Consider the following 22519-nt stretch of genomic DNA (forward strand, 5'->3'; position numbering starts at 1 on the left):
AGTTACACCACCAGCTAGTCTCATAGCTGCTGTCACTTGAGTTTGGAGTGAGAGGGGGACAGTACAGTGGTCCAGGCAACACTTTATCCCTCATGTGTTAATTTCCCTGCAGGCTTCTAATCCTCCCACTCAGTCCCTTAGTTTAAGTACTGCAAAATAAGTACAACAAGCAGGGTATCGTTTATGAAACACCTATTGTAATTAGAGAATTAAAATTGCAGCAGGAATTCTATTCAAATTCTATTCTTCGGTCCTTTCTAAAATTCACATGCATTGTTAAATTGGGATGCTAGTTCAGCACTTGGTGGAGAGGCTCAGGATAGCGTTTGTGTGAAGATATATGTTCTTTTGATCAAGAGGTTCATGTGCCTCCCAACCCGCCAAAAATACTACTTTTTTGAATTTCAATTCTTTTGGTCTTTGCATACAGAAACAAAATGGGGAACATAGTATCCATATGGAATTTACCTATTGAGGACTAGTTACCAGGCAGTTCAGTTTAAACACAACACTGGATTATTTTAAATTTTAAAAAATTATTTAATTACAAAGTGATGTTTTAAGTGAGTACAAGTATAAGGTATTAGTCAGAAATGGTTACAGGAAAAAATAAAGATTAGTAGTAGCAAAAACTTAACAAGCTAGACTTGGTTCAAGGTAAAATCCTTACCACAGGTTCCCAGCAACATGGCTGACCAAATTCTCAGGTCAGAATCTCCTCCAAAGTGAAAGGGCCGGTTCCTTTGTTGTCTTAAGTGAAAGAGCAGGAGATGATAGGGTGTTTTTGCGCTTCACTTTTATAGTCCAGTCACTCTATGAATTGCATTTTCTTGAGAGTTAGCCCTAGATAAAGTTCCTTCCTGCTCTGAGGAAGGATATGTGGAGTCTTGTGGTAAGAGGTTCTATGTTTGCTAAAATGCAAATTGATCTGTTCCTGCCCCGCTTTAATGCCAAAGAAGCCCATTGGACAGGTGATTGCCAGTCAGCTTTGACACCTGACTAGAGGTATCATTTGTCCTTTGTCTTTGAGAAATCCATTTACTCACTCCACAAGTCTCCTAGGACAGGGATTCTCACAACAAAGTTTTTAGTGGCCTCAGAGTGCGACCACCAACTTTTGCTGGTGGCCGCAATGCCACTTTTTCCTAAAATTATTTATTTTTTCTAAAGTTAATAAAGTAATATGCACATGTATACATCCAAATCATTGTAATTTATTTATGTAAGGTTTTGGGGTTTTTTTGCAGACTCAATAATAAAAATCATGCACAGTTATCTCTATTCTTTTCTGGACCTAACAGAATAGAAACACAAATAAGGTACTTTGCATGTTCTTGTCGTTACTGTTTCTTTCGCTTTTTTGCTAAAAGTGGTTGTCTGTATAACAATTCTGAAGTAAATTTAAAAATGCTTTGACATAATAGAAGTCCAAATAATAATGAAAAACATCTGGGTGGCTTGGGTCTGGGGAGGGGAGAGGAGGCACGGCTGCGGCTGGCCCGGGGCTCCTCTGGGCAGATGTGGGGGAAAGGGGGTGAGCATGGAGCTTTGGCCAGCCTGAAGCTCCTCTGGACGAGGGGAAGAGCGCTCTGGGCTCCAGCCAGCCTGGGACTCCTCTGGGCAGGGGTGTGTGTGTGTGTGTGGGGGGGGGATGTGAGGGATGGGACTTGTGGCTCCAGGGAATACAGTCAGAAAGGGGCTAGCCTTCCCAAAGGGGGGCCCCACCTGCTGCCCATGCACCCATCGCTCACCTCCTCACCCCCCTGCCTGGCGTTTGCCTTCTGTGTTCCTCTTCATCCTCCGCCTGCTGCTCGCCTCCTCACTCCCCTGCCACCGACACCCTCCCTGCCTGCTGCAAGAACTCCAGCTCACTGGTGGCTCACCGCTCATCTCCTCACTCCCCCACTCGCAGCCACACTCACCCTGCTGCCTGCTCAACTCTTGCCTCCTTATTCCTCTGCCAGGGCCCCTGCCACTACATGTCTCGCTGCTTGCCTTCTCCCCACCACCACTCCCTGCTTACCTCCTCACTCTCCCATGTGCAGTCAGCCCCCCCTGCCCGCCTCACCCTGTGCTGGCTCGCCACTCGCCTCCTTACTCCTTCCGCCTGCTGTTCGCCTTCTCTTCCCCTCCTTGCCACCTCACTTTGTTCCTTAAGCATTGTGTGTCCCACCTGTGTCTTCAGAGAGGTGGCGCATGCAGGAGCAACAGGGAGGAAGAGGGGGCTGATGCTTTCCCCCCCACTGCCCAGGAAACTGCTGTGGCTGCATAGAAACCCCGGAGTGGCCGCATTTGAGAAACAGTGTCCTAGGGTATGCCTACGCTGCAATGTATGCCTGGGTTCAGACTTGGACTGGAACCCAGTCGCCCCCTTCCATCTACACACATCTCTCCAACTCTGGTTCAGATCTAGCCTCCCAGGACCCTGCGGATATGGAGGCCAGAGTAAAGCTGTGACCCAGGGTTCAAGCCATATTGCTTTGCAGTGTAGATGCAGCCCCATCTTCTCCTCTCCCCATTCCTGACTCAGGTCCTGGGACTCTGCCAAAAGTATATCACAGTCCCATGGACCAACTTCCTTTGTCCTTTCTCTCCCAACAATTTCCAACTCCAGTGAAAATGGAAGCAACCCCCCCCCCCCCTTGGTGTGCAGTAGCAACTCGGTGAGTCAGCATTAAACCTTCCATTATCTTCTGACCACTGCGCTGCAAATGCACCATTCTGTGTTTACAATAGAGACTGAACAGAAGAAGCCTTTTACAAAGACTACTGCTTCATGGTCATGGAAACACAGCCAGATTTTTGGTAAATCCTTGGTGCAAAGCCAGCAAAACAGTGGACTTTAGTAAGAGAACCAGGAATGACCACGCATAATAGCAAAGAAGCTGGCAGCTTTGCAATTTACCAGGCTGATGACCAATGCAGAGAGCAGATGAAGTGTCTCAAGAGTGAATACTGGAAAACCAGGGATTAGTACTGCACCTCGGGCAGATCACCAACATCATGTCAAGTGAGGACAATGAAGTTACTCTGTTGCTGAAACTAGTTCTAGAGCAGGAGCAGCAGCACAATCTGGGTCCATACTTGGAGTAGCTGTTTGATGCCCCCTGAGGAACAATCCACCACAGAGTCTGCAGCAGATGCAGATGGACAGAAGCTGCCCGAGCCTGGTAAGTTGCTGGCTCCATTTTAATGTTTATTAATACACTGGTGCGAGGGATTTCTGCTCTACGAATTGATGCAAAAGTTCTGAAAATTGTCAGCTAGCAGTGTGTACCCACTAATAGCAAATTGTATGCCAGCATCTTGGCACCCTCCTCCCTCCCACCACTCTGTGGAGTTAAAATTTGCAAACAGGAAATACAAATGGTGAAAACCTTTAAAGCAGGGGTCGGCAACCTTTCAGAAATGGTGTGCCGAGTCTTCATTCATTCTAATTTAAGGTTTCGCATGCCAGTAATACATTTTAAGGTTCTTAGAAGGTCTCTTTCTATAAGTCTGTAATATATAACTAAACTATTGTCGTATGTAAAGTAAATAAGGTTTTTTAAATGTTTAAGAAGCTTCATTTAAAATGAAATAAAATGCAGAGCCCCCAGAACCAGTCGCCAGGACCCAGGAAGTGTGAGTGCCACTGAAAATCAGCTTGCGTGCCGCCTTCAGCACCTGTGCCATAGGTTGCCTACCCCTGCTTTAAAGTGTGTGTTTACTGGAAAGACAGATTTTTTTGCTAGGGCCATTATTTCTGTTCCTTAAAAATAATAAACTTGCATTGCTATGCCTTTAAGTATGGTACTTTGCGGTCTATTGAGTTGTCTGGAAACAGTGAACTATGTGGGGGTGAGGGATGTGGAATTTTTTTATTTATTTACAAATCTAGTCCTAAATACTAATGGGTTTGAAATTTTACCCAGAAATATGCCAGGGGAAAAGGAGAGCAGAAAGGCTGTGGAGAGAGGTGTAGGGGTGTGTGTGTGTGCATCCATAACAGAGTAAGTCATGTGGAAGCTAATGTAGCATCCTGTTGATTCCCTCATGAATTCTGACCTATTCCCAGGTGCTGATAGCTGCAAACTTTTCCTGAAGCAGGAACTCCAGTCAGTCATATTCTGGGGAAGGGTGTATTTTCCAGGGCCATCTTTGTAGCTGACCAGCCCACTCCATTCAGATGTGCCGTTCAATCACTGTTTGAATACCTTGGTTGCATAAACTGCAGTTTCCTACCCACAGCTTGGAATAACATCTCCCATTGCCAGCTGGGCACCACAAGAGCTGTTATGTCCTTGAAAATATGGAAGGCCTGAAATGATTTAAAAAAAAGATTTGTAGCACAGCCACTGATGGCACACATACCCCCAACTCAAGTAATTCTGCAATTTTCTAAAACCAAACAAACAGCTTTGCATTTTTAACTCACCATTGTGTGTGCACTTCTTCTGCTGCAATTAATCAAGCTGTGTCCAGTGACATTCTGTGGTCTGAAGCATCCTTCTCACAATATGTAGAAGTACAGTTTGGAGAAGTATCACTTTGTCCATAGGCGATTCCGTGGGTGCTCCGGGGCTGGAACACCCGCGGGAAAAAATGGTGGGTGCTGAGCAGAGCACGAAAAGTTGGTGCTTGTGACTTTGTCCTTGAAATTCCAAAAGGAAATTTTCTGTGCTCTTGCACTGAGTTATTTGAGAGAGTAACACTCCATGTCTTGTTCTGTTCCAGGCCCCTTGACCTCTACTGGCTGCAGTACCTCCATCTTTTGTACACAGTGCATCAGAAACCTGGGCCAGTGTACCTTCATGGACCATTCGAAGAGGAAGTCTTTCCCTGATGAACTTAGGGTTGAGGTTTTGGACAAGACCAACAGGTCCTGTACCAAAAACAGAGGGACTTGTGGCTAAAGGAAAGGCTCAGGCTGGCTGCACAGATTGAGGCCAGGGTTTCAGTGCGGAAGCATGCATTTGCACTGCAGTTCCTGGAACAGGATAAGGGAATAGGACAGAGCTCAGCAGAAAACTTTCAGTGGCTGATATCACTAATGATTGCAGGAATAGAGGCTACTGCTGCATCACTCACATCACAGCCTGAGTCCTTTGCCTGCTATACAGTGCTGCAGTCCAAAAGCAGCTTAGAAGACTCCAGGACTGGGTGGCACAGGCAGTCGGGCTCCATGAGTGGTTGGGCAGGACAGCCTTGCCCCATGCAGCCCTCCATATTAACTCCCTCCCCTGTGTATGCCTCCAACCCCCTCCCACACGGCCAAGTGCATGGCAAATTGGGAGAGAAGGGAAAGGCGAACAGGTGGCCAGAGGACATGCCCATGGTAGGAAGTTTCTGTCCTGTACATGGTTTCACTATTTGCACTGGTTCATGCACTTTGTTTTTTCTGTAACATTCTTTTACTGGTGTTTTGATGTGATGATGGCAGCTGGCCTGTCTGGGAATTGATGAATGTTGTACTTTTCTAATGCATTGTTTATATAATTGTTTTTATTTCATCAAGAAAGTTTATTGCTATCACTGCTTCACATCATACAATGTATATTTAAAATAATAAAGGTAAACACACGATCAGGAACAATTATGAATTTGTATGCAAAGACTATCCTGCAATACAGTTGTCTATAGCAATACATACTTCAGTCTTTTCCTTGCATCAGTCCATACTGTGACTACCTCCCCCCATTCAGAAGTGGCCATGTCATTCATAAGTATATGGCATAGTACTGAAACCCACCACAATCAATGAGCCCCTCTCACAAACACATTCATAATAGTACTATTTCACCCTCTTCCACTGGACCATGTAAGTCTATAAGGTGGGAGCACAAAGCATCCCTGACTTGCCTGGGTGCATCCAGCTCCATCTGTGATAGGTGCACTTTCTGGCTGAGTGTACTGATTCAGTAGCCCCTTGCAGTCATAGGTCTATTCAGGGGGAAATGGCTTCACAAAAACTGTGAGGAGCACAGCAAGCCACAGTAATGTGGACAGCATTGATGATGGGTCTCTAGACATCTCCAGTGGGATTTCAGCCTGCCAAAAGCACATTCAGTAGCCATTCGTCATGTGCTGAGAGTAATTAAACTGTCTTTTGCTGGGTCCTGTTAAATTAGGGTCTGGTTTCATTTGCCAAGGTAAAAGTGAGTATGCAGGGTCCCCCAGAATACCAGTGGGGTCAATAACTCCATTGATGACAATATCATTTGGTGGAAATAGTAGCCGAGCTTGTCCATGAATGTAGACTCCCAATCAGCAAAAAAACCAAGTGCAGTCCATGTTGACATTCATGAATCACCCCCATGTGGGCCTGGATATTTAGTACCTTTTGTGGTTTATGTACTTGCCCTCCTTCAGGAATCTTTCTTTCATGCCCACCACCATGGGGATAAACTACAAGCCTGATTGCCTCAGAAAGCTCCAATAACACTTTACCACAGTCAACTTTCGAACACCAAACTGGTTTGCAATGGACCTGTAAAGGGGTATAAAAAGTAAACTCTTAAAGGGTCCATTGCTAATACCTGCCTGACCAAGTTAGAGCTGAGCAGTGTGGGTCTAGCACTTTGGGGTTTAGCCCATTTTATAAGTATCTTGATCAAACGATTATAAATATTTTGTTACTGTTTGGGTGCAGTAAATTGCTTATTTTTTAGGCATGTTTAGACCAAATACCATTCACCCTTGGGTTTAATAAAGGAATTTATGGTTAAATTAGTGCTGTGGAAATACCCTGGACAAATAATAATAATTCTAACATTGTGCTTCATATAATAATTCTAATATTGCACTTCATATACTGTATTTTTAGATTGTCAGCGGTAATTGGGCCCTCTCTTGAGAGGCTGGCTCTGACATGTTACACTTTTAAAAACTGTTTTGCAGTCTATATAAGATCCATAGCCAAAACATTCATGTGAACAGTCTCTTCTTTCTCCACCCTGGCCAACTCCAGCCACAGCTGCTCTCCTATCTGCCTTAATGCTCTCTGGATGCCTGCATGTGCAGCTATGCATTTTCTGAGGTTACTGGTGAAGTAGGTTGAAAGGGGAGCCAGAGTTCCACTACTTCTGCTCTAGGTCTTGATGGTGGATAGTGACTCCTATTCACTCCCTACTCCTTGGCTAAATGATCCCTTCCTCTTCTGGCCTTTCAAAACCTACCAAGGGCAGAGAGGGACCCAGAAGGAGGAGAGGTAGAGCTGGTAGCTGAGAGCTATGATGAGCACCTAGGAAGCCTGCTCCCTCAGCAGATGTCACACTGATTTCCCCTTCATTTACCCTCAGGTCCTCCGCCCCCCCCCCTTTTTTTTTAAGGAAAGTTTACATTCAAAAGCTTCATCAATGTGGAAGACTGCAGGCTCTCGAAGCCCTCCAGAATGAATATTTCTTAGTTCTCTTGTAACATTAGGGAATTTTTTTTTGGTCATATTAAGGTCCTTTTCACATATCCCTTCAAAGAAAGCTAGCACTAGAAGAAGATAAACATTAGAAAAACAGGAAATAATTAAGATGACACTTTCCACCCAATACAGCCATGCAACCTTAACTTTCCCCCTTTAGGGATTCCAAAAAGGAATTGGGAACATTGCAGTACCTTCCCCCTGTCTAGAACTGCCATTTTCTTTTTGCCCATTTGGCCTGTTAAAGATCTCGTGGAAAAAATGTTTTGTTTTTTATGTTTTGGGGGGCAGGTTGTGGCTGCTTTAGCAAAATAATTTTCCTATGGCTTATGAAGAGAGACTGCAACTTTAATATTTTTTCTCCATATTGATTGGAAAGTAAAGCAGTATGAAACCAGTTCCATGGTTTATTTCCTCTTTATTAACTCTGTATAGAAAGTCATAATGGCTGGGTATTAAATAGTTTGTTACTAGTACCAGTCAATTGATTAGTTGTGTGTGCAGTCACTTCTGGACTGAACACAGGTTCTCAGGCTCATGGCCAAAAAAGCATTTGCCATTTCATGGTAATATTGTTGCTTAGTTATGTTAAGTAACCTAATGGTGTTTGTGTTTGTTTATCTTCTTGAAACTTTTTGTTTTCCTTCTTAAACTGATAGAGTAGAAAAAGAATCGAGAACTCTGAAAAGCATGTTGTCTTCTCATACATACAGTGTCTTAGGCTAGTCCTCACACTGTGAAGGAAATACTAAATTAAACATTATACACACACCACTGATATCCTTGGAATCATGAGTTCTATGTCATAGAATCTAAGGCAGGTAAAAAGAGGATGAGGCCAGAGGTTAAAGATGTGAGGGGAGACAGTACAGTTGCACTTCTGTTAAACCCTTCCTCTTTCTAGTTTGGGTAAGCCATGTGTCCTAACAACTTCCGCCTCCTTGGCTGGTGTGGTGAGAGTTCACCCTCTTGTTTCAGCCTCTAACCACTGGATGAGGCACAGACTTAATTTACCTCCTCTTCCTATTTCTGCACCTGAAGAGGGAGGCATTCCTGGATCACATGCTGTGGTATCTGAGAGAGAATGGATTTCTATCAGCCTTGAATATATTATCCACAACCCTTCAGAATGGCATCTCCTGACTTGGCATTAATGGAATGTCATGGCTCTGTGCTTTTATATAAATATTATGACAGTATTTCATATTTTCAAAGCACTTGCATCTTAACAGCCCTGTGAGATAAGCTGTCTTCCTCATTTTGAATAGGGAACATAAAAGCTATCATTTGCCCAAAGCTATACGGTTAATTGCTGGCACAGCCAGGGGTTGAAATCACGAGTGCCTGATTCTCAGCCCTATGCCCAATTCACTAGATAAACTGCTGTTTTTAGTATATAAATATTGCCTATAAAAAGAACTGTTAAAATAGTATTAAACTTTGTGAAGCAAAGCACTCCAGTTAGGAAATGTCAGAATTAAGATTCCCTGTGCAATCTTAATTCAGTTCCCTTGTGCATATGCATTATGATAGCCTATACTTACTTGATCATATACTATTCTTCAGAGGGAGGCAGGAATCTGAGTTGGCTAGCTAGGGAAACAGTATTGGCAGTTTGTTTTGTTTGTGGAGAGAGGCAAGTAATTTACCAACTAAGCCTCTTTTCCTGTCTCCCTCCACAGTCTAACTGCACTCCTTTGTTCAGCTCCTTCATCTGTCTCTTGCTGCTGTTCCCTTTTTACAGAGCTTGTTACCAGTATATCTATCCATGGTACTGTCAGACAGAGGCAGCCAAGTCCCTAATCACTAATTCCCTGCTGCACCAGAAATAAACATACTGTTAATGTTTTATTTTAAAATCAATTTTAATCAGAGCTATTCTACCCTATGAGTGATTGCAGATATCTGCACATGTGATTTGGTGACTTCTAAATATTCTGTTTGAAAGGTAGAAGGACTGAAAATGAGGCACTTAAGACATTTTTAAACTATTATTTTTTAGTATTATTATTTCTAAGTATTCCTGATTTCTGAAATGTTGTGATTAAAAAATCAACAACACTTTAACCTAAAATGATCACCCATTCTTTTATTTCAATTCTGTCTACATATTAAGTTACATTTGGGAGATGGGAGGTTAAGTAAATTACCTAGATGTCAACCTTACCTATGAAGTCTCTGTTAAATGAGAGAATGATGTAATATTGAGATTTTTGTGTATTATTCTAAAATAGTTCATGTGGCATAGCCCAAAGCAGGGGTTCTCAACCTTTCTTTCTGATGCCCCCAATATGCTATTAAAAACTCCATAGCCCACCCGTGCCACAATAACTGATTTTCTGCATATAAAAGCCAGGGCTGGTGTTATGGGGTAGCAAGCAGGACAATTGCTTGGGGCCTTGCAAAGCTACATTGCTCAAGCCTCAGCTTCAGCCCCAGGTGGCAGGATCAGGGCCTTGGGCTTCCACCCGTACGGTAGGGTTTCAGCTTTCTGCCCTGGGCCCCAGCTAGTGTAATGCTGGCCCTGCTTGGTGGACTGCCTGAAGCCTCGCAGCCCCCCAGGGGGCCCTGGGTCCCCGGTTGAGAACCACTGTCCCAAAGTATTTGCTACCATGCATCATGAATGCATAGTAATGTTTAGATCAGGGGTTGGCAATCTATGGCTCGTGTGCCAAAGGTGGCACATGAGCCAATTTTTGATGGCACGTGGCATTGGGCTGGGCCACTCAGCCCGCCGCCACTCTGGGGTTTCCGCCATCGGCTCCTGCCAGTTGGGGTCCCACCACAGGCCCCACTCAGTGCCTGCTGCTGGCCTGGATGAAGGAACCCCAGGCTGGCAGCGGGCTGAGATCCTGGCTGGCAGGAGCCGGCATCCGAAACCCTAGAGCGCCGTCGGGCTGAGCCACTCAGTCGCTGCTCTGGGGTTCTGGCTGCTGGCCCCTTGTCAGCCGGGGTCCCCACCGCAGCCCCACTCACCTTGCTTCCAGTTGGAGCTCCATCGGAGGCCCACTGCCAGACAGGGTCCAGGCCTCTGGCCCTGCTCTGCCCTGCCAGCTCCACTCACCTCAGCTGCCGATCTCGGGTTCCAGCCGCTGACCTCCTGCCAGCCGGTTAACAACTGATCACTCAGAAGCCTGTGCGCAGCTTAAAGTATACAAATACATCCCACCAGACATTGGAAAACTCAGCAAGGAAAAGCAAGGGCAAGGATCACACTAAACTGATAAGATCTGCATTTTAATTTAATTTTAAATAAAGCTTCTGAAACATTTTGAAAACCTTGTTTACTCTACATATAATAGTAGTTTGGTTATATAATATAGAATTATAGAGCGACCTTCTAAAAAAACATTAATGTATTACTGGTACGCGAAGCCTTAAATTAGAGTGTCTAAATGAAGACTCTGCACACCACTTCTGAAAGGTTGCCGACCCTTGGTTTAGATATTTGAAGACACACGACAGGCCACATTTCAAATCAGCCTCTGAAATTGTGTAGGCAAACTGCATGCAAAGTCTCTTTGCACTTGTAAATGAGATTGGCCACACACACTGGGTGACTGTTTTCATTTCATATGTGAAAGTTGAATGTATGTAATTTCAGAGACTAGTTACATATTTGGGTTCCATATTAGAGGTTGGGAGCTAGTCCTTGCACTAAGATATAGTACCTGTTACCCCATAACAGTCAACTTTTAATGGTATGGTGACGGAGGATGATCATGGTTTTTGTATGTAACATTTTAAGGCAAGTTTTTGAATAACTTTTTGTCAACTTATTGTCACTGGTGTTCAGAGTATCTGTATACTGTAATGTCCCATTATTTTGTTTTCTTTTAAATTTTCTGTTAGCCTTTTGATTAAATGTGATTATCTAGGAATTTTGAAGGGTCTTTGTTTGTGATCTGTGAACCATTCTTTTGTCTGTCAACTAGCATTGCATTTGTATCATTCTACATGAACACAAATGTTTGTTGATGATCTAGCTTATGATTTTATACTGCTGCCCATTACTACAGTACCTGAACAGTATCTAAAGTCAGTAGTAGTAGCCATAGTGGACTTCATGGAGTGTCTGCCTCTTTTTTCTGAAGTTAAAACTTAGCTTGAGGTATTTATTAGTTTTGCTTTTTTAGTCTGCTATAAGGTTTGTTCGTTTTATTTGGATGAGGGAAGGAGTGTTTTGGTCTATGCTTGGGTAGAATCCCAAGAATCCTTCAGTGTTTTTAAATGGATCTTGTGGCAGTTGCTATACTGTTTCATCAGCTCTTGACTATATATAATATGTCATGTTGTAAACTTCTGCTGGCAGTTTTCTGGGTTGGTGTAAGGTGTAACTTATTGGTTTAACATTTTTTTAAACTTAAATTTTATCTAATTCGTATTTAGGCCCAACAAACAAAATGGATTTAATACTATAATAGGAATTTAATTAACTCTATAGTTAAAAAAGCAAATAGTGTGGTCTACAATACCTTATAGCTAGACTCTCAGCATTCTATGCTTGAGATATAGCTAATCTTTATTATGCTTAATTCTAGCTGTGCTTATCATATCCCCCTTTTTGTTTCCCTCTACAGCCTCATGATTTTGATGAATGCAGATTTGACATTAGCGTAAATGATAGTGTTTGGTACCTACGAGCTCAGGATCCTGATCATAGACAACAATGGATAGATGCGATAGAACAACACAAGGTATGGCTTCTGATTTTTTTTTGTTTGTTTTCAAAATTGATTTCTATATGTGCTTATGGAGAGTCATACATCTGGATCTGCAGTCATTAAAATACTTATAAAGGTACACATGATTTAAAAATACATGTTCTTGAATATAATTTATTTAAAAGGGCAACTAGAGCTTTTAGAAGCATACTTCAAAAATAACGGAGCAAAAATAAAGCAAAAACTAAAAACATTCTTTTCTTGAGTATCTTTTAGCCAATACCTGATTTTACCATAGGTACATCCATACATTTCAAAGATTCAGCCTTTTCTGTATGTTAAGGCTGTTGTTCAGACTCTCATCTCACACTTAGGACTACTGCATTCTGTTCTCCCTCTGACCTCGATGTCACCCAAATCACTTAAGTCAGCACTTAGGCACTGTTGAAAACTTTATTCTGTACAGCCATGGAGTAAGAGACAATCCCTGTCCTGAAGTTTTTTGTCTCTTTATTTGTGCAGTGTCTAACACAATAGGGCCCCAATCTCTGGTGTCCTCAGATGCTATGGTAATAAAAAAAAAACCCCAAATAGGTAAACCTAAGTGTTTATCTTTATGAACTTCCAGCAGTGTTTTCACCGGGATATACTTTCCTTATCTGAGACTCTTAAGTTTCTCCTTTTATCAGGTATAGTTAACAGCACATATGCATTTCCATTCTGAAATCTTGTGTGTTAAATTGCATTTGGTTGCATAGAATGTGCTCTTAGCAAATATACTGACTTGATTAAAAATACTTTTCTATTAGTAGATAAGTTTCTGAATATCTTTTACCTGTATTGTGCCTTTTATGTCTTCACTTTAAGGTGTATCCGGCACGTTTTTGAGTGTATAGAATTAGTCCCAAACCAGAATTCCTTTTGTGCAGTCTGTTCTAGAGGTGGTGAGAGGAAGTGATGTACAACTTGAAACCATGTCAGTTTGGCAGTCCACTTTGCATTGCTTCTTCTGCAATACCTAAGGAGAGCTCTCAACTAATAATGGATAGATCGAGCAAGGTGTTAGGTGTAGATGATTCTTTTTGAAAACATATCTGGAGTTGAACATATTTTGACCAAATCCCTTCTCTATTACCCCGTTATATGTTGGTCCTCTTCAGGAATGGATGAGGGAAAAGATGGAATGAACCAGATGTGCATACACCTTGACCTTGCTTGTATTGTCCCATTCACCATCCCCTTTGTCTTTTTAGATTGTTAGCTCTTCACAGCTGGGACTGTCTCTTGTTTGGTACAATACCTAGCAAACTGGGGCCTCTGTCAATACCGTGATATGAGTAATACAGGAGTTCCCTCTTCAATACTCTCCCAATCCTTTGATTCCAGGCCAGTAGGGTTTCCTGTGGCAACATTTCCTAACTCCTTTGCAAGTTTTGTTCTGCTAAATGAGTGATTTCCTGCCATTTGCATTCTGGAACAGAAATGGCGTTCTGAAGAGCATTTTGTCCACCAGCTTCATGGGCTGTAGGAGATTACATGTGAAATTCTATTGGAGGGCTGGAACACCTTGATAGACACACCGTAATAGACAAGATTACCCTTGACTGTGGGAAGAGGAGTTGGTAAAGTGAAAGAATTGTCACCTTTCCATATGAAGGCTTATGTGTTAGAGATCCAGGATCTTCACTACTATTCCTGAGAATTGTGTAGAATCTCCTGGAAAAGGCCAGTTTAAGGGAAGGAGTTGCACTGAAGGCTTAAGTCCTTGGAGACTCTTTGGTGACTAGAATCTAGGAGCCTCTCAAACTGGGTAGTTTGCTAGTTTCTCTTCCCCTGTCATCCTCAAAGTTGAGGGGGAAAAGGAGATACTGAAATTTTAGTTCTGATCTAGGAAGCACCAGAGATTTATTGTATATAATGTTAAATTCTTATAATCTCAGTGTGGTAAGCTACTTTTGATCAGATCTGAACAAATGAATTGGTGTTTGTCAGTTTTCTGTATATAATCGTACATTAAATTCTGATGAAATGTGGTTTATAACATAAAGTTGAAGGTGAACTGCAAAGTTTTTAAAACAAAAGTTGAATTGAGCAGAAAATTCTGCACACCAGTTTTCCCCAGCCAGACTGTGGGAAAGATTAAGCAAAGAAATAAGTTTAACTGCTCTTAAACGTTTTTCCTTGAAGATGTCTTGAGTTGCTAGCAGGGGCGGCTCTAGACATTTCACCGCCCCAAGCAGGGCGGCATGCTGCGGGGGGCGCTCTGCCGGTCGTCGGTCCCGCGGCTCCGGTGGACCTCCCGCAGGCATGCCTGCGGACGGTCCGCTGGTCCCGCGGCTCCAGCAGACCCCTCCGCAGGCACGCATGCGGGAGGTCCACCAGAGCCGCCTGCCGCCCTCCCGGGGACCGGCAGAGCGCCCCCCGCGGCATGCCGCCCCAAGCACATGCTTGGCGTGCTGGGGTCTGGAGCCGCCCCGGTTGCTAGTGAGAGCAGGGAAATCATGTCCACTCTATTTCAGTATATGCAAGTGTCATAGTTGTATTAGTTTATCATTTTGAACCTCCAAATTTGAAGAGTTGTCAGTGAAAGTTTGCCTATAAATAATTTTCCACATAAGAAATTGGCTGTCAGTGTTTGCTTTAGGTACAAGAAAAACAGTTTTGGCCTCTAATGGCATAATGCAGTGACTTTCTTTAGTGCTTACTCCAATGTCCTTAGCATTACCTCTGGTTTAATGGGTATCCAATCTGTGGATGAGTTTCTCAGTGCTGCAAAACCAGATAACTGAACTTCTAGCTTCTCCTCTAAATTGAAGTCCACTGGATGGATTTTTTTGGACTTTTAATGTAGAGGTAAATTTCTGTTTAGTACTTTGATATTGGAAGATGGCAAAGTGTAAATTCTGATGGAAAGTGTACCAATTGAAGGAAGGGTGTGTCAACCACAAGTGGGGAGCAGAAACTATCTATGTATATAGCTGAACCCACAGACAATAGTTCAGTTTTTTATTACTTTGTTGGTTGTTAGTGTTACGCTATCAGACCACATTTTTTTTTAGGGCGTGAGGGGAGGGAAAGTCCTTTACACTTATTGCTTTTGATTGTCTTCCTTTGACCTTTCTCATTCCATACAACTATGTGTATGTTCAGGAAAAGTAACAACTATTTTAAAATACAAAAACCAAACTCATGTCAATACAACAGTTATCAGAGCAAATCAATTACTATAATAAAGCAACAAATTGTTTACTAAAAAACATTGAATATGTAATACAAGAAACCAAATACTCTGACCAAGACCAGGCTTGCACTGTGCTTCTGTATAACATACCTGGTTAATTCTCTGTCCTTGGCAGGCCTCTTCTCTTAAAATAATGGACATTAAACAAGTTGGTGACACACTTGGTTTCTCAAGATGTGAAGATGTTTCAAGAGACCACTATATTTACCAATAACTCTGACTTAGAGTATGATGTCATTTAAAGTAACCTGCAATGTGAGGGGAAAGAAGTGGGGTTAGTACCTTCTTTCTCTACCTGAAACATTTATTTTTATTTATTCTTATATTATGGTGTTGGAATTATTATTAATAATAAAATAAAGGGCATAACTATGACACTAATTCAACCAGAAATTCCTTTATTAAACCTAAAAGCCAGGTAGCATTTATACAGCTGCTCTAAATGTGCCTTAAATGTCTCAGCAATAACCATACCCATTTAGCATGGATCAGGTACGTACAACTGATTTATACCTGGCATGCTCAAACCTGTGTTGAATGTCTCTAACTTGGTCATAATTAATGACTGCTGTCTGAAGACCCTTGATTGGTTTTAAGCTTTAGTTCTTTGTCCAACGTTTACATCCCACACTGAGTGTATGGTAATGATTTTTAGTCATAGTCAAAAACTTTAAATCCTGTTAATTCAGGCACCTGCCAAACTCTGCAGCAACAGCAGCCAGAGAGCTCCCATGCGTATATTCTGGTCCTCCCAGGAAACCACCAACTAAAACTGAAGACTAGTTTCCATATTAACTTCAAAAACAAGCTTTTTTGCGTCCGGGGGGAGGCGGGTGGGGGAGGAACCCTTTTAGGCTTTCTGTGGCGTATATATACCACATTCATGACCGTGATATCTGAACATAGCTATCATAGAGGAGCAAAAATGGCACAGATCCAATTTTTTATTTGCAGGTTACCTTTGAAGGACAATATCAGAGTTAGTAAGCACAAAGATATATTCATATCTTATTGAGGGGATCCTCTTATTGTTTCATGAGTCTTGCTCTTTCTAGAGCTGCATACTAATCAGATTCATTAAGGCAGCTGTGAACTTTAGGAATTGAAGATGGTGTTCTAAAATTAGGACAGCTCCATTGTACATTTCTTTTTCTAAATGTCTTTGCCCCTACTTTTGATTTAAACTGCAGTTACACTCTGAAAGATGATAAAGTTGACAGTGGAGTGTTCCACATTTCCTCTGTGACTTTGACATCAGACTTGATTTGCAAGTTGTGTGTGTCATTGTTGCAAATTCATCTTGGGATCTGAAAGTCTGGCTTTCTTGCTTCCACATCATTGTTAAAGGTCTGCCTTTGGACCTTAGTTAACAGTGCTGTTGTGTAAGGCAGAGTAGAATCAGCTCACATTCCCCGAGTGTACTGTCTCTACAGTAATGACAATTTTGTTAAGAAATTAATCTCTTCAGAAAAGTAAGCAGATATGACTTTAGAATCATGTCTCGTCTCTCTTACTTTAGCATTTTAAAATGCCAGATTAAACCCTTTTATCACATAAAGGAATATGTGTACTTTAAGAACACCCTACATCTTTGTTTCTTTCCATGTCTTCGATATAAGCACACCTCTAAAATACCTTTTAGGTATTCTGATTTTCAACAGAAAAATAAGCATGCCAGATATACTACCTGCTTCCATACTCTTACATTCTGAACCAGTACCATATGTAACTTTTGAACTAGATTATGGTTTATATGGTCCGATCCTGTGTAATTTCTGCCCTTAGTTTTCAGCTAAATGTTCGCATTTCCAGATAATCTTCCTTTTTAGGGTAGTAGACCATGACCATCTAGTTCAGGGACTCTCAAACTTGATTGCATCATGACCCCTTTCTGACAAATTAGTACACATGCCCAGAAGTGGAGGACTGAAGCCTGAGCCCACCCAAGCCCCACCACCCCAGGCTGGGGACCAAAGCCTGAGTCCCACTGCCCCAGGTGTGGGGGGAGGGAGAAGTCCAAGGGCTTCAGCCCCAGATGTGTGGGGGGGGTCTGTAACCTGAGCCCTGCAGATTGTGGGCGGGGAGACTAATCTGAGCCCCGCAGCCCAGGCCTGAAGCCCTCGGACTTCGGTTTTGGCCCCAGGCAGTGGGCTCAGGCTTTTGACACTGGTGATGGGGCTTCGGGTTCAGCCCCGGGCCCCAGCAAGTCCAGTGGCAGCCCTGGCGACCCCATGACCCACAATTTGAGAACTGCTCATCTAGTTCAACACCAAAAGCATGTATTAGCTGGAAAAAAGCATGATGTCTTTGAAAGTTTATAACAGAAAGCAGAGGAAAAGATGAGCTGAAAAAGAAATGGAGGTGAGGGTGTGAATTTCAAAACTTTGGGTTCAGCCTAAACCTGTGACTCTGGGTATGGAGCCCTATCTTCCAAAAGCAATTCTCTCCTCTGTCTCCCAAATAGTTAACTTAAATATAGTCTTTCCCCATAGCACCTATGTATTTGGAAGGAGAGTTGAACTAATGATTATCCATTGTTTACATCAGAGACCAAGACAAGCTCCTTTACCCTGTCATGGCTTTGTAAAATCTTTCAAGGGAATGGGGCACAAGTTTGACAAGAAATCAATATTTTTGTAAAACATAATTTTGTTCTTACACAATATTTTTTCCTGATAGCAGTTTTAGTAGACACAGTAAAGCATGTAGTATTTAACATTTACTTTTTAAAATAAGACAAATAATCTTGTAGGACAACGGTCTAGTGCATAGATCTCTTATTATAAGCTAATTTAAGACTTTGAAAATAAGTCAAGAGACTCATGTACTTCCAGATATCTATTCGTGCAGTATCTTAATAAGTGTGTTAATACTTCTGCTATTTAGATAGCAAGAGAAAAATCTGAAAATTTATTATTTACCAGGTACTTCCACATGCTCCTTGCAAGTTTCAATTTATAAATTCTCTTATTCTAGTTCTTGTGAAATGTTTTAGATTTTAGAGTGTAACAATACCATACTAACTTTCACTATTTGTTTTCAAGATTGGCTTATATAGATAAAACTTCAGGGATGGAACTGTTTCATTGAAGAAAATGTGTTATTTTCCATATTACAGATAATATGTGCACTTATTTCAGCAATACTTTTTTGGCCTTAATAGAACATATTTTGTACTTGTTATTACATGATAGTGTAACAACAGGTTTATTACGCTGTAAGCAGAAACTGCGCTTTCGTAGCTGTATAACGCATTGCTGTTTTGTCAATAGCTATTACATACTGGATTTAGAAAAACTGTAGATACTGACTATCTGCCTCACCGATGATGAAACCACCAGCTAGTCTTATAACTCTTGTCTCTTGCTGTCACTTGAATTTGGAGTGGGAGAGGAACAGTACAGTGGTCCTGGCAACCCTTTATCCCCATGCATTAATTTCCTTGAAGGCTTCTAATCCTCCCACTGAATATCTTAGTTTCAGTTCTGCAAAACAAGCACTTCAGGCAGTTTATCTTATGGAACTTATGGAACACCTATTGTAGTTAGGAATTCTGTTCATGTTCCAGTCTTCAAACCTTTTTAAAATTCACGTGTATTGTCAGATTGGCTTAAAATAGGCATTCCAGTTTAGCAGTTGGTGGAGGGACCCAGAGTGGAGTTTGTGGTGAAAATGTAGATTCTTTTGATCAAGGAGTTCCTGAGTTTCAGGCCCTCAACAAATATTGGTTGGGTTTTTTTCCAATTTTTGTGTGTTCGCGCGCGCGTAGACAGACAAAATACTGAATAGAGCATCCATATGAAGCCAGTGGTGGCATCTGTAAGCCAAGCCTGGCTTATAACTACGCTGTGCAGATTGACTTCAAACTCCTGAGAGCTGTCCCTGGTTCTTAGCCATATAGGGAGAGAGGAAATCCACCCAAATTTGGCTATTATAAGTATCTGAAAATTGCCATTTGCAAATATTTAGTAGAGCTTTGTTAGTTTGGTCACATTATTCCAAACATTATATTGGGGTCCATCCTGGGACTGCAGGATCTGTAGGAGCCAAGCAGAACTCTTCCTGCAATTGTACCTCCCGGCTGCAATGGCACTGGCACAGGAGCAGAGCAGGTAGACTGTGACCTGTGTTCTCAGTGCTCTTCCTGCTGGTGCTCACACATCATGGAGAAGGAACTTGACTGGACTTACATGGGTGAGCAGCAAAAGGGAGACTGAGAAAGTTAAGGAGGGCATAGGAGATGATTGGGGGGCTAAAACAGGTTGGAAGTGGTGGTGTGAAATATATAATGAAGGTGGAAACAAGAACAAAAGGAGGTCAGTCTCATGGACAGAAAGGATCAGGTTTAGGGGAACCGGGGCAGTTGTGTAACCAGAAGCTCACACTTCCCTCCAGAATATAATATTGATCTAGGATTTCTAAATCTCACTGTTCCTTTGCTGCTATTTGTAATTCTTTGTGCTCAAGTGGCAGAGGTAAGTACTGTGGATCTTTTGGTTCCAGTGCTGCTGATAACCCATGTGGGAGTCAGCATGGTTCCACATGACAGAATTTCCTAGAAAATCCCATGAGAACCAATTCAGTATTTAATGCAGGGTTTGCATTGTTTGCAGTAACTAAGGCCTCAGGTTAATATATTAAAAAGCTGCCTATTCAGTGAACATCATCTACCCTGTGCAGTGAATGAGGCATGTGTCTTGGGGAAAAATAGTATGTGACCATGTAATTAGATTGTATCATAATACCTACACTCAGCTGGGCTGATTTAAAAATGCTCAAACAACCTTAATTATGAAATTTTCTAGCTTTCTGGAAGTGGTGAGTGACTGTCAGGCCATTCTAAGCCTGTTCTTTGTTTTTAGGAGTATCTAAAACACTCCCTTGGTTAACTAACACCTCTTTCAGTTAAGGGCTTAAAACTCCCAATCTACTTTTCTGACAACCTGACGAATCCTTGTACAAAACTCGGCTTTATGTTTCTGATAGCTGTGCTTAAACATAAATAGGTGGGGAGGCTTTCACAGGCCTTCTTTTTATGCACCATAAAGGAAGCAGAAAAAGCCCAAATTAATTTTTTTCATTATCTTTAGTGATCCTCACTGAGAGAACCCATATATTCATCTGACCCAGCTAAGAGTGTACTTTGAGATCGCATTTCCTTTTATCCAAATGTGGTATTTAAAATTTATTTTCACTGGTTTCTCTAAGTAGAACTCTCCAACACAGTTACAAATCTCTATCTTAAAGGCAGTAAATTTTACTGTTGTAACAGCAAATTTACAAGGCCTGAAGAGATGGTGTCTGTAGAGGCAGCAAATTCCTCAGTTTCCTTCATTAAACTTAGGATAATCAAAGATAACAGCTTGAAGGATTTTTCATGGAGTAATATTGATACTTTCTACCCATCAGGGCCGGCTCCAGACCCCAGCGTGTGCATGCCGCGGGGGGCACTCTGCCTGTCACCGGGAGGCGTGCCTGCGGAGGGTCCGCCAGAGCCGCGGGACCGCCAGAGTGCCCCCCGCGGCGTGCTGCCATGCTTGGGGCGGCGAAATTGCTAGAGCCGCCCCTGCTACCCATCCTTAAAAAATATTATCTTGTATTGTAATGCTTGTTGAAGCTTTTAATCCAAACCTTTTTTGAGAGGAGGAAGGGAAAAAGGTTAGACTTTCAGAAAGTGAGAGGCTACATTTTCCCCCAAAATTGTACATGTCATGTGGCTTGCCTAGTTAACCTGAAACTTTGCAAATAAATCTCCCTGATTGAAATGTCACAAGTGTAAAATTTCAGGTAGAAAGGGCTTTTAAAAGCTTGTGGGTAGCAGGTCAAAATTGGTCTTCCAGATTACACTGTTTTAAATTAATTGGCTACCCTGGTTTCATAATACTATAATTAAAGTTGGGAAAAATTACTTTGTTTACCTTGTTTACTGTAACTATTTCTAAGTGGATATTTTGTCTTCTAGTTTAAAAATTTCCCTTGGATTAGTTAATCCAGCATTTTATGGACTATTTACTGTTTCTTTTTAAGTGTGAAATTCTTTGGTTACTAAGTGGGTAGGTAGCTCTAAGTAGGTTGCTGAAGTTCCTTGTTCACAAAACTATATTTGTAAGACTTATGGTAGCATGTCACAAGGAGGGTGTTTATCTTCAAAGTATGAAAGCCAAGGCTGTACGAGTTTTGCAACTGCATTCCATTGTACTCTGAACAGAAAACACTGTTGATTTAAGCTGAACTTTAAATTTCATTTTGAGTATGAGCATACTTAGAAAAGACTATGGCCTAGCAAAATGGATAGGTAGCTAGTAGCAGAGGAGAAATTTAAACTGTTTCAGGTTCATGCATTAGAACTAGATTAGAGTTGGCTACTCCATGTATTTGTCATTTTCTTGGCCTTTGTATGCATTCCGAGGGTCCTGAGCCTTGGCCAAATCAAAAGCTTCCCAGATGCAGCTTGTAAAGTACTTGTGCACCGCCTAAATCTCTGCAAATCTGAGAAGGGAGACTCTGGTTGATCCTTGCTTTTCAAGGTTTTGCAATCAAGAAAATCATCTTAAGTTTTATTGAACTTTTTAAAGTTCCTCCAAATTCTGGAGGCAACAGTGTGTCAAACTGGATTACTCCTGTACCTGATAATCCATGTGTACATATTAGGTATGTGGAAGAGAGAGAATTCACTGGATTTTTACAGTTCAGGACAGTCACCTAAAGATACTGCACCATGAAATATGATTTATATTCCATTTATGATTGGCATGGAAGATGTGACCCTTGCTATATTAATTTAGATGGATTAAATGTGCCAGAGATGTTAACACAACCTGGTCACTGATCAACATTAAATGGTGTTAAACAAGGTTTGGGGTTTGGTATACAGAGACCGTAGCCAGCTTGGTACCATGGCACAAACACCATTACAGATAAAGAAAAGAAGGAAAAACAGTTGAAGTATTTGAAGTGTGAAGTATTAAATAAGTCTTTCAATTTGACAACATTCTTTGTTCCCTTTCTCTTTAGCTGGAGAGATTTTGTTTTAATAGTCTTAAGTGGTATTAAAGATGGTGGTAACTGTTCTTTTGGGGAAAAGAGAAGTTAGTTGAGATGAACTGGAGCGGTGATTGTTGACGTCAGATCCTATCTTATCCCAGCTAGAGCTGATAGATTTGGCGATGTTGTCTCGGTCCCTCTCTCTGGTTCAGTGTGATCAGGACATCTCTCAGG

At 41.8% G+C, this 22519-nt stretch overlaps 1 protein-coding gene across 2 annotated transcripts in view; it reads left to right on the forward strand.

The window, feature by feature from the left end:
- CERT1 (ceramide transporter 1) overlaps nt 1-22519 on the forward strand; it is a 158217-nt gene that overhangs the window by 22603 nt on the left and 113095 nt on the right. For both annotated transcript variants that reach the window (XM_045021585.1, XM_045021586.1), the window contains exon 3: nt 11977-12093. In XM_045021585.1, the coding sequence (XP_044877520.1) occupies nt 11977-12093 (117 nt within the window). The remainder of the gene's footprint in view (nt 1-11976; nt 12094-22519) is intronic.

This window comes from Mauremys mutica, chromosome 6, assembly GCF_020497125.1.
Source record: "Mauremys mutica isolate MM-2020 ecotype Southern chromosome 6, ASM2049712v1, whole genome shotgun sequence".
In the NCBI taxonomy this organism is placed as follows: domain Eukaryota; kingdom Metazoa; phylum Chordata; order Testudines; family Geoemydidae; genus Mauremys; species Mauremys mutica.